Raw genomic sequence first — 12004 nt, forward strand, 5'->3', positions numbered from 1 at the left:
TAACATCCATTCATAAGAACATATTTGTGAGGTGCTTATGAACAGTAACGACTTATCACATGAAAAGATATCTTCTTAACACCTCATCATCATCAAGTGCACTGAAGCTGTTTGTGAGAGTCTGTTGAAAATCAAACAAATTTTCATTTATCAATTATATAAAATGTGAATCACTTTATTAACCTGAACAGATTCCAAAGAGCATCGAAAACAGAGAGAGCAGAGAGTTCTTCAGAACAGTATAACAATAAAATTCCCTTACATATTGGCAAAATACAGACAATAAAATTAGATTAATATGTTTAGAATAATTTCTGTGTTTTGCCTTCAACTTTTGGAAAGAAAAAAAATGGAGTCATTGCACTTTAATTAATGTCAAATGTTAATACAGTAAAATGATAAGCTTTCTGATATGTCGCCATGATGTCAGAATCAAAACAACCAGTCCTGATTTTTTTTTAAAAAAAAAACAAATCTCATGAGATACAAGTTTATATCCGCCGTATCTTGTACAAACAAATCACGCATATAATCTAAGTGTCGTAGCTCAGAGGCCACACGGCACAGCAGCCGATCCACAACAGTGAGCGGTGGGTTACAACCGGCTGGTTTTAGTGTCCGCCATGACTTTTAACTGTCCTTATCTCAACATAAATAATGTGTCTATAAAAGTTAATCATCTACATGTTGGTAATGAGATGTGTTCGACAGCAATAAAAAAGGTATTTTCTGCCCATTTCACAGGTTTCATTCTGTGATGACAAAAAAAAAAAAGGATGAAAGTATTGTTATTATGTTCTTGAAAACGCCACAAAAAAAATGAAAATATCACAAAAAATTGGTTATCCGCTATTCAAAGGAGTTACTGTGTTTTTTTTACATTCCACTTGATTGTCTTTGCATTGATATATTTGGTTTAGTGTTTCTCCAAAAATAGAGATTTCTTTTAGCAATAGGTAGTTTTTGTTGCGCGCTGAGGAAATCCAGGAGAGCTGGGGTCAGCTCTGGGTCACCGGGTCGGTGTGCAGGGGATAACACACACTCATCCTTTTGTAAAACTGCCGCCCAGGTACCCTGTGTCCTTGTTAAGTTAAAGCATGGTCCCGGTGAGCTGCGTTGAGCCTGTCTGTCACAGGGGCCCGGTACGTGATACAGCCAGCAGATTAGAAGTCCTCAGTTAAGTGAGTGTGAACACATGCAGCCATCAGATACTGCGTGAGCCCCCATTTTAATGCTGATACAACAGTGTTTCTGCACAGCTCCAGAATCACAGGACAGAGAAGACGGCCTCCGTGCTGAAGCCAAAGTGAGCTGCGTGCTGTCGGTGCGGCAGTCCTGTTGGGTCGAGGCCGCTCAAGCTTGAGACAGAGCACACCAGGAGTTGTGTGGAGCCATGGAGGTCGGGGCAAAAGGATAATCCTCGTATTTAATGTCCACGTGTCCTGATCCTGTGCTGTCTAACTGAGAAGCCGTCTGCAGGGAGGAAAGAGACACTTCAGTTCAGCAAAAATAAATGCAAATTAGTAGTTTTACACATAACATTCAAATGATTCATTATGTGCCTGTGGCTCTGATGATGTCATCAGGGTTGTTTGTCACAGCAGGATTTAAAAGGTCAAAAGTGAATTCACCGCAATGTTGTCACCACGATCAGCGGATTCATGTGCAGGGGGAGAGTAAATCCATGCAAAATTCTTTGGTGACCTTTGACACATGGATTTGCATCGTTGACCAATAGCTGAGCTGTATTGACAGCGCTGACCTGTGAGGGAGAATGGAGAGCCAGAGGGGCCAGAATTTGGGGAAGCTATCGTAGCTTATTAGCTGTGTTGCACCATCCACTTTTATTTTTGGCTACGCGCTGCTGAAAGAGGAATGGTTTTCGTGAGTTGACGGCACCAACTTACTGTCCCATTATCAACCGAGCTAATGAGTTTGCTCATGCTTATAGCCAAAGGTTTCTCTCCCTTTCTTTGTATGACCTGTGTATGGGAGAGGAGGTTCACCTGAGTGGCAGATGTGACCGTCTGTCCAGCATAGGGTGAAGGGGCCATGTTGGGTTCGCTCTTGATGGTGGAGGCATGTTCTGAGACTGAGAGGGAGGTTGGGGAGCTGGTGTCAGAGGTGGAGGATCCTCCTAAAGAGTCAACAGCACAGTCAAATGAGTTATTAGACTGAGACACCTTTCAGAATGATTTGTCCTCATTCTGATTTATGAACACTTTTACCCCTAATCAGATTTTAAAATATTCAAATGTTTTATTCCAACATGTCATCAGAGGGTTAATACATCAGCGTAAATCAAACAGTGGATACCTGTGGATGTTTTATTCTTGGGCATCTTGGGTTTGCGCTTCCTGGTTTGAATGCTCTCTTTCTTCATGGCCAGAGGACGAGGCACCTGTAGGGAGTACAGCAACATACATTAGTCGAGTGAACTTCCCCGTCCCTGATACAACCCCTCATTACACCGTCTTTGCTTGTTTACACTGAACCAAACAAAGTCGATATAATGCTAGTGTGTGATTTCAGACGGCATGCCAGCATTCAGGAATCAGAGGCGTGACGTGTAATCAGAGGCGCAGCTTGTGAACAGGCGACGCAGGCAACTGCTTGGGGCCCCAGGTCTGTTATGGGGCCCCCAAGCGCTGACAGACTTAACTCCACAGCAGTGTATCAAAATGCGGCTCACTCCCCCGTAAACAACCAATGGACGATTTGTAATGACAATGTTGCCAACTATTTTTGAAAATATTTAGATTTTTAAAATATTTTTAATATAATGATAATTAAATAAAAATAAGCTGTCCTTATAATGTAGTAATGTAATTATTCGGAGTGTGACAGCATTGAAGTTATTTATGTTTTATTGTTTTTTATAATCTATATTTTGAAAATTACACCTTTATTTATGTTCTTTATATTTATATTTTGAAAATTCTAGTAGCATGAATATGAAGAATTAAAAAAATGTGCAGATTTTGTATAGTTTTCATTTGTCATTTTATTATGTAATTGTGATGAACGCTGATTGGAGGGTCTGTCATGTCCCGGCATTTAGGTTCTCTCTTTGACGCAGACATCGGGCATTGTTGTTCCAGAACAACAATGCCCCCCATCCCGTGTTCGTACCTATTATACAGAACAGCAAAGGCGGAACATTCCCGCCTTGAACAGGCTGTGTAAAAGGAGCTATTGTCACGACAAGCCACGCAAGCTCCCCTCCCACCCTGATAACAGTGACCACAATGCCCTTGAAGAGGCTTTACACTGCGCAAATAATGAACTATTCCCTACTGGAGGAGAGGTTTGCCAGAGGAGCTGTTTTACCCAAAGGAGGAGGAAGAGCCTGAAGAGAAGAAACCCTGCGGTGTTACCTACCCCATGCAGTTTCATGTAGAGGCCACAGGCGTTACAGACAGGTTCTCCCTCTGCGTTGCGCCTCCACAGCGTGGTGGTACTGGTGTGGCAGTTAGTGCAGCACAGGCCGGCTCGGCGGGGCGTGGTCTGCTGCAGGTGGAGAGGGGGAAAAAAATGACATTTGAATTGAAAACAGTAGCGACTTTTAATGTCTGAAACCCCCCATGAGAACTTCCGGTGCAGTCAGAAATAGGATCACACCTAACATCTTTGTATCCTTGAACTACAGTTTGAGAAATGTTCCCTTAACTTTCAGAATGAATTGCAGGATGTCAGTCTGCGGTTTGGTGCGACAATGATGAATTATCCCTCAACATACCCATGCAAAAAATCCTAATAACTCACTAGCTGGACAACCTTTAAGGACAATATAAAAATATGTTTCTGTCTCAAACCATAGTGAGACTATCAGCCTGGATTCACACGACAAGTGTGGAGAGAAAGAACCAAGCAGGAGGAGAAAATCACGTTGCCTCGGAGAGCCTCGTCTAAAAACGGCTCATCCAAGGGCAAGGTCACTGCAGGACAAATAAAAACAGAGAAAACAGCCGAGTGGTGGAAGGAGAGTGCAGGGCAACTCTCAACCACAGCTGCTCTGGAGAGACGAGTTCCTGGGAAAAATACAGCTGTGAAGCCTTGAGACCCCCCACACCACATCACACCACCACAGAGCTGTTTTCCACTTTCTAAATGCCCTGTAATCACAAATAGACTATTAGCTACTTTGACCTGTGTCAGCATATATTACATCTATAGAACAAATAATACATGAAGAGACTTTTATTAATTATTATTAATTAAACTGACTGTTTTCTGAGTCATCTAATAAAAATATAGCAGATTTCAGGTAAACACTCTAGGCTATGCTGGGGGCATGGCTGAGAGCTGTGACTGTATTGTGACATCACAAAGTTACAGAAGTCCTGACGGCTCATTTTAAGGCTCAGTTTCTGAATACAGGCTGTGTGCATTTCTCTGTGGACTGAGGCTTTGATCCTTTAACAGTATTAACGTAGAACCTACACCTGATCTATAATCAAAGAAGGCATGGAAATCTCACTTTATAAAATATGGGACCTTTAAGTTAGGCACATATACATATATATACAACATATATATTTGACTTGTGACATATTATCAATATGCAGTGGTGGAAAAATTCAGGTTTTTTAAAGTAAAGTTAAGTTAAGTAAAAAAATAAGTTACCACAATGCAAACATAATATAACTGCATACAAGTAAAAAGTTAATTAAAAGGTATTATCACTAAAATGTACTCAAGTATTAAGAGTTAAACATACTACAAATCCAGACTGGCTCTTCAGATGGTTATAGCATTACATGTAATAAAAGATTATCATCACTAATTCATTCTCATGTGAGCGGCATTTTAAATAAAGTGGAGCTAATTTTATCTAAATTGGGTAATCTAATCTATGACAAAGCCAGTCCATTAATCAGTCAGTTGACTAACAGAAAATAAAAAGGTCCTTGTCACAAAAGACATTGTGACATGTGACAATAAAGAAAGCTCAGGTGTAAATAATGAAATAAATGTTGCCTGATTTCCATTTGGCTGCTTCAGTTTCAGGGTCGTGCTGCCGGTTCATTGTTCACACTGTTATTTTACTGGGACACCTGAATAGACCAGCTGACTACTTTTCCTATTGTGACAAGATTTAATGTCTGCTATTAAAAATGCTTATTTTGCTGTCCAACTGATGGCTGCTTTTATGAACCAAAATGTTATTTTCTGCTATGAAGGTTTGCTGCAATGGAATATCTTTGGGTTTCATACAAAAAATATGTTTGAAGATCTCACTTATTCTGAGTCACCTTTTTTTAATTTATAGACTATTAATTGATAGATCATAAAAACCTCAAACGGTAGCTGTTGGCCTGGTCAATACAATGCATCATGTTACATGAAAGCTCAAAATCCAATGTAACAACAATATCAAGCAGTGTAGTTGTGGAAAAAATTCAATATTTTCCCCTGAAATGTAATGGAATAGAACAAAAAGCGAAATAGAAATACCCATCTAAAGTAAGTCAAAATTAGACCTGAGTAAATGTAGTTACTTTCCTCCAATTTTACTTTCACCTCCACATTAAATCAGATCCTTGTCTTTTTTATATTTGCCAACTGTGTATATCCTATATTGATATTAAAGGTGGGTATTTAGATACATTTTTATCAGACCAACAGTAATTCATTTTTTAAAACAATTTACTTGGATGCATTTCGATATTTATATCACTCCTAAAAATATTATCAATCTAATAAGTACAATTCTAAAATGTTGTGGTATCGCCTTTACTCAAGTAAAAGTACATCATCACAGTGTAAAAATAATTACAAGTAAAAGTCAAGCATTCAAAATGTTGTTTAAATAAAAGTGACTAAAGAATTATTAGGAAATTTAAAATAACATTTTATATAGATAAAGTAAATAAAGTAAAGTACAAGTAGGCCTACTTTAAAATTGTCCTTGAGTAAATGCACAGGTATTTATTCCCTCCTCCTGTCTTACCAGTCGTTTCTGTGGTTTGATGAGCGGCCGGTTGATGCCGTTCATCTTGTGGTAGAGGCCGCAGGCGTTGCACAGGTAGTGTCCGGTGCCGTCCCTGCGCCACAGCGGCGTGGACACGGAGCCGCAGTTGACGCACTCTCTGCCCTCAGTGGGCATGTCGTCCATCAGGTCTGAACACAGAAAGACACATGTACTGGATTAAATAAACTTTGTATAAAGAACATTTTAATTAAGTGCGTAAAACTCCCACAGAGAGCTCGATGTGAAACAGCAATACCTGATTTATTTCTTGTGTGTTTTGGGAGAATATGAAGTATTCATCTGGCGCTCAGTTATATTCCACAGCCGTTTTAAAGTATCATTACAACCCCGTCCAGACGTTCAGGTATCTCCTACAATAACTTATTCCTTATAATACTATTTCATTCTCTTTTCTCCCGATTGTGTCCTCGGAGAGAGAGAAAGCAGCTGGATGTGAAATCATAATCTGGAATCAACAACATCCCTGTTTACGATATCTTATTCTTTTCTGAACTTTTACAACTGACCGGGGCGTGGATGGAGGGGGGAGGGGGGGGAGGGGGGGGTCTGGTTACGGGCCAATGCGTGATAAATAGCCAGCGGAGGAATTTCAGTGTGATGAAGAGAGATCAAACCGCCGAATGAATCAATAGGGAGAGAGACAGATGGAGGAATCTGTTTGGAGAGAGGGGGNATTTAATGTCTGCTATTAAAAATGCTTATTTTGCTGTCCAACTGATGGCTGCTTTTATGAACCAAAATGTTATTTTCTGCTATGAAGGTTTGCTGCAATGGAATATCTTTGGGTTTCATACAAAAAATATGTTTGAAGATCTCACTTATTCTGAGTCACCTTTTTTTAATTTATAGACTATTAATTGATAGATCATAAAAACCTCAAACGGTAGCTGTTGGCCTGGTCAATACAATGCATCATGTTACATGAAAGCTCAAAATCCAATGTAACAACAATATCAAGCAGTGTAGTTGTGGAAAAAATTCAATATTTTCCCCTGAAATGTAATGGAATAGAACAAAAAGCGAAATAGAAATACCCATCTAAAGTAAGTCAAAATTAGACCTGAGTAAATGTAGTTACTTTCCTCCAATTTTACTTTCACCTCCACATTAAATCAGATCCTTGTCTTTTTTATATTTGCCAACTGTGTATATCCTATATTGATATTAAAGGTGGGTATTTAGATACATTTTTATCAGACCAACAGTAATTCATTTTTTAAAACAATTTACTTGGATGCATTTCGATATTTATATCACTCCTAAAAATATTATCAATCTAATAAGTACAATTCTAAAATGTTGTGGTATCGCCTTTACTCAAGTAAAAGTACATCATCACAGTGTAAAAATAATTACAAGTAAAAGTCAAGCATTCAAAATGTTGTTTAAATAAAAGTGACTAAAGAATTATTAGGAAATTTAAAATAACATTTTATATAGATAAAGTAAATAAAGTAAAGTACAAGTAGGCCTACTTTAAAATTGAGTAAATGCACAGGTATTTATTCCCTCCTCCTGTCTTACCAGTCGTTTCTGTGGTTTGATGAGCGGCCGGTTGATGCCGTTCATCTTGTGGTAGAGGCCGCAGGCGTTGCACAGGTAGTGTCCGGTGCCGTCCCTGCGCCACAGCGGCGTGGACACGGAGCCGCAGTTGACGCACTCTCTGCCCTCAGTGGGCATGTCGTCCATCAGGTCTGAACACAGAAAGACACATGTACTGGATTAAATAAACTTTGTATAAAGAACATTTTAATTAAGTGCGTAAAACTCCCACAGAGAGCTCGATGTGAAACAGCAATACCTGATTTATTTCTTGTGTGTTTTGGGAGAATATGAAGTATTCATCTGGCGCTCAGTTATATTCCACAGCCGTTTTAAAGTATCATTACAACCCCGTCCAGACGTTCAGGTATCTCCTACAATAACTTATTCCTTATAATACTATTTCATTCTCTTTTCTCCCGATTGTGTCCTCGGAGAGAGAGAAAGCAGCTGGATGTGAAATCATAATCTGGAATCAACAACATCCCTGTTTACGATAGCTTATTCTTTTCTGAACTTTTACAACTGACCGGGGCGTGGGAGTGGAGGGGGGGGGGGGGAGGGGGGGGTCTGGTTACGGGCCAATGCGTGATAAATAGCCAGCGGAGGAATTTCAGTGTGATGAAGAGAGATCAAACGCGAATGAATCAATAGGGAGAGGACAGAATGGAGGAATCTGTTTGGAGAGAGGGGGAGGGGGCGTTATACAGCCTGAGATAACCCCCCCCCCCCCACATCCATGTCACAGCTCTGACACACGACGGACTCCTGCCATTAATTGCCCAAATTCCTAATCCCTCAGTTTAGAGGGAGAGAGAGAGAGAGACCGAGGGGGAGAGAGAGAGAGAGAGAGAGAGAGACCGAGGGGGAGGTGAGACCCGGTCAAGATGAGGCTGAAGCTACTTTGCTGTCTTTCAACTTGTGACTCTGGCTCTAATTTTTCCTAGAAGAAGAAAACGGGTTACACGAGGTTAAAAGCTGAGCTGGATATTTATCAGGAGCCGCCAAAGTTCATATCAAATCTTATAGAAACGTTGTATAATCACTGTCATACTACCACACACCTCTATTCTTTATGAGAGGAAATATCATAACGAAATAAACATAAACGATGCCTCATGTGAAAGGGTCATAAAGTCATACCATGCCATTTAAAATGAACAAAATACAGGCTATAATAAAGCTATTATAATAAAACACCTACATATTTTTTGTGTGAAATCCCTCTTTAATTAAATCAACAAAAGGCTAAAGGAAAAATAAAAGAGATTCAATTAATGTGTCCGGACTGAGAGGTGTGAAACAGTCCAAAGACCAGATCATCAAACACAAGGTCTCTTCATAAAACCTTCTTCTGTCTTCACTCACTTCTCATCATCTACTTCAAACGCTGTAAACACTGAGGCTGCAGGTCCTGAGCCGCGTCAGGCCCTGACCGTCTGATCGAGGTGATAACTGCGCTGATTGTCTTGTCGATGGCTCTGTGTGGATTGGACCCTGTCATCACAGCACTGGACTGTTGCTGGGGGATTAAATTAACATTTTGTAATTGATTGTTTCTTTTTCTTTTTTTAGCCAGGGATGTGTATTGTCTAAATCTAATGTGGGATCGTTGGGAGACTTTGATGGACTCTCGTCCTCCACAGCCGTCAGAGTTAGAGGCCTCTCTATCAGCTCCTTTAATAAATAACAACCGCAGCGTCATATAACCTGGCCTTTAGTCCTGACAAGCGACATCTTAACGAACCGACCACTGAGCTGCTGAGCAGGATATTATTACAGAGTTGTTTTCACAACAAAAACACGGTCATATTCAGACATATAATCCCCCAAAATCTGAATTTAATTTAAATATTAATGAATATTTGTCAAGTGGTAAAATATGGACAAAGAAAAATCATTATCAGTATGTGGAATAGTTGTAAATCCTTAATATGAGAGCACAGATAACAATGACAATTGTTTGATTTTAAAACAGATTTAAATATGAAATATTCCTGAGCAAACCAGCTGCTGGTGATGCTTTTAATAGCTACATTTAATTAATAATAATATTAATAAATAATATTTCAGTTCATTTTTTTTTTCTTGTTTTCCAAATGACTATGATACACTTGAGGATTTCGCTTCGTGATTTTAAGTTCACTTTATGGAAGTAGAAATATTAGTTTGGAGGACTATTCTCACCCAGACTGGACCGTCTTCCAGAGAGACCGCCCTGCCGGCCCTGCAGACTGATCACCCCGCTCTCGAAGGGTCCTGGCGTCCAGGAGGACGTCGCCATCTCCGGGCTCACGTAAGCGTAGGGGCTGGAATAGGAGCCTCCGACCGAGCGCACCAAGGCGCCTCCGTACTGATCGGCCCGGGCGCCGTTACCGAGAACCAGGGGGCTCTGATAGGTCGCGTCACGGCCGGTGTTGGTGCTGACAGGCGGGCTGTGCGAGTAGGAGAAGCCGTGGTGCGGGTGAGGGCTGCTGGGCGTGAAGGAGGAGCCGTCTGTTCCTGTCTGCGGCCAGCCGTGGTGCCCGCCGAGGCCGTGGGACTGGTGGGGAGAGTCGCAGGTCTGCAGGTAGGACAGGGTGGGCAGCATGGCTGGGACTCTGGTGGTGGGGACGTAGACCGGAGAGCTGGCCGAGGGATGGATGTAATTCCCGGTATCGTGCGCGTAAGGGGACTGGTTGGAGGACAAGGCCAGGCTTTGGTACATTTTCACTGATTTGATGTCCTGTTAGGAATATGGAAAAATATCTGGAGGATTTTTTAGACTTGTCTTTGTCCTGTGGAGGTGATGATGTCCACGCGTTAAGATTCTTCCAGCCTTTCGTGAGGAATTTTCCTGAGCCTTTTTGAACAGAGGACCTAATAGAAACTCGTGGAGATTCCTGTCCTGTGCAAAAAATAAATTGAGATAATTGTAATAAATATAAGAGCAGAAAAAAAAGACCGAGGTTCTTTGAATATTTACAATTTAGAGTCATTTTGAGAATCATAAGTTTTATTCAATACACACAATAACTGTATGTGTTAAATCTATGCTGCTCATTCACGCACGATAGTAGACCTCAGAGCAAGTTGAGCATCATCCGTCATATTTCACCTGCATCATTCTGACTGACATGAAATTGATTAAAATGACATTAACGATCGCTGATATCTGTTCGCGCAGATAGAGGCGACTATCAGCGACCCCAGATATCCTGAGGCTCCGCGCGCCGCCTCATTAAATCATAACCATAACGGAAACCAAATCAAACAACACAACAGATAGCGAGTCCCCCTCCATATCTACCGTGCATGTATTTTCTATCAATAGTAACTGAAATCACATAAAAGCTTGATAATAGCCCTCGCTGCATAGGAGGAACAACGTTTCTTTCCAAGGGCTCTCAGTGTTATTATCTCACCAGATAAGGACGGTCGGGTGATAAAGCAGTCCGGTCCTTTAGACGTCCAAAGCAGCGCACTCCACACAGACAGAGACGGACCAGGGAGCACCGCGGAGCCTCTCCAAATATCTGTTTGCTTTAATGCGTAAAAGTTGCGCACACTGCTCGGAGATAAATGAAACCAAAGTTGTTTTTCTGCTTCAGGACGACTGCAGCGTTCCTCTTCCTGTCCGTATATCTGGAGATAGTTACTGTCGCTGATAATTGCAGATATGGGTGTGCTCCTATTCGCTCCCCTACAGGAAAATTTGTACGGGAGAAAAACACGTGACGCAGTCCGCTGCTCCGAGGTAGGCCTAGGTGGGGAGAGAGGGAGGGAGGCAGGGAGGCAGGGAGGCAGGGCGGTAGGCAGGGAGGGAGGGAGGGACCCCTGGGTGCCCGAGAGGGGAGGAGAGGACCCGAAGCTGAGGATTGAGGGGTGCAAAAGAAACACCTGTATTCACCCTTTTTGTTGACTTTAACCTGTGTTTCATTAGAGAGAAAGAGCCATAGGACGAATTTAAATCCAGGCACGATGTTGATGATAAACAAGAGGCGCATTTTTATGGAAATGTTTACATTTTTATGTATAAACGCGGACTACAGAACTGACTGTGTATAGGCTGTAATATTAAGGTTATGATATGGAGATTTTAATAGTGCATGAATTTACACTTTCATATTATTGTTTACTTTATGAAGATTATCCAGTTTAAATTTAAAAACACTATTTAACACATGTTTAAAAGGACGGATGTCACAGGCCACACCTGCTCTGCTTGGTAAAAGCTCATTGAACATGTTAAAAATCAAACTGGTCCGAACCAGTTTTATGTAAATCAAGGTGTTAAACACGTCCATTTAACTGAATCAGGTGTTATATGAAAACAAACACTGCAGTAAAATGTAGCGGGGAGAGAGAGTTTGTTGTGGGTTTTTTATGGTGAGATAACTGTGAGTGAGCTCTCTGTAAAAGCTGCAGTCCGATAAGAAACACGACCAATGACCAACCATATACAGAACAATAACTTCACATGCCACA

General features: G+C 41.1%; 1 protein-coding gene across 2 annotated transcripts; it reads right to left on the reverse strand.

Annotated features, from left to right (window-relative positions):
• Window positions 1-40: 40 nt before the first annotated feature.
• gata5 (GATA binding protein 5) lies at window positions 41-11168 on the reverse strand. Of its 2 annotated transcripts, none has more exons than XM_022765924.1 (7): window positions 10942-11168; window positions 9725-10419; window positions 7520-7689; window positions 3382-3510; window positions 2317-2401; window positions 2007-2137; window positions 41-1473 (listed from the first exon to the last, which is right to left on the reverse strand). In XM_022765924.1, the coding sequence occupies exons 2-7, from the start codon at window positions 10242-10244 to the stop codon at window positions 1354-1356; spliced, it is 1155 nt and encodes a 384-aa protein (XP_022621645.1). In that variant the 5' UTR covers window positions 10245-10419; window positions 10942-11168; the 3' UTR covers window positions 41-1353. The 2 variants fall into 2 exon arrangements, with proteins under 2 accessions (XP_022621645.1, XP_022621644.1); XM_022765923.1 differs by having other exon boundaries at window positions 9725-10424.
• Between the last annotated feature and the right edge of the window lie 836 nt (window positions 11169-12004).

This window comes from Seriola dumerili, unplaced genomic scaffold (genome assembly GCF_002260705.1).
Source record: "Seriola dumerili isolate Sdu_G_001 unplaced genomic scaffold, Sdu_1.0 BDQW01000800.1, whole genome shotgun sequence".
NCBI lineage: Eukaryota > Metazoa > Chordata > Actinopteri > Carangiformes > Carangidae > Seriola > Seriola dumerili.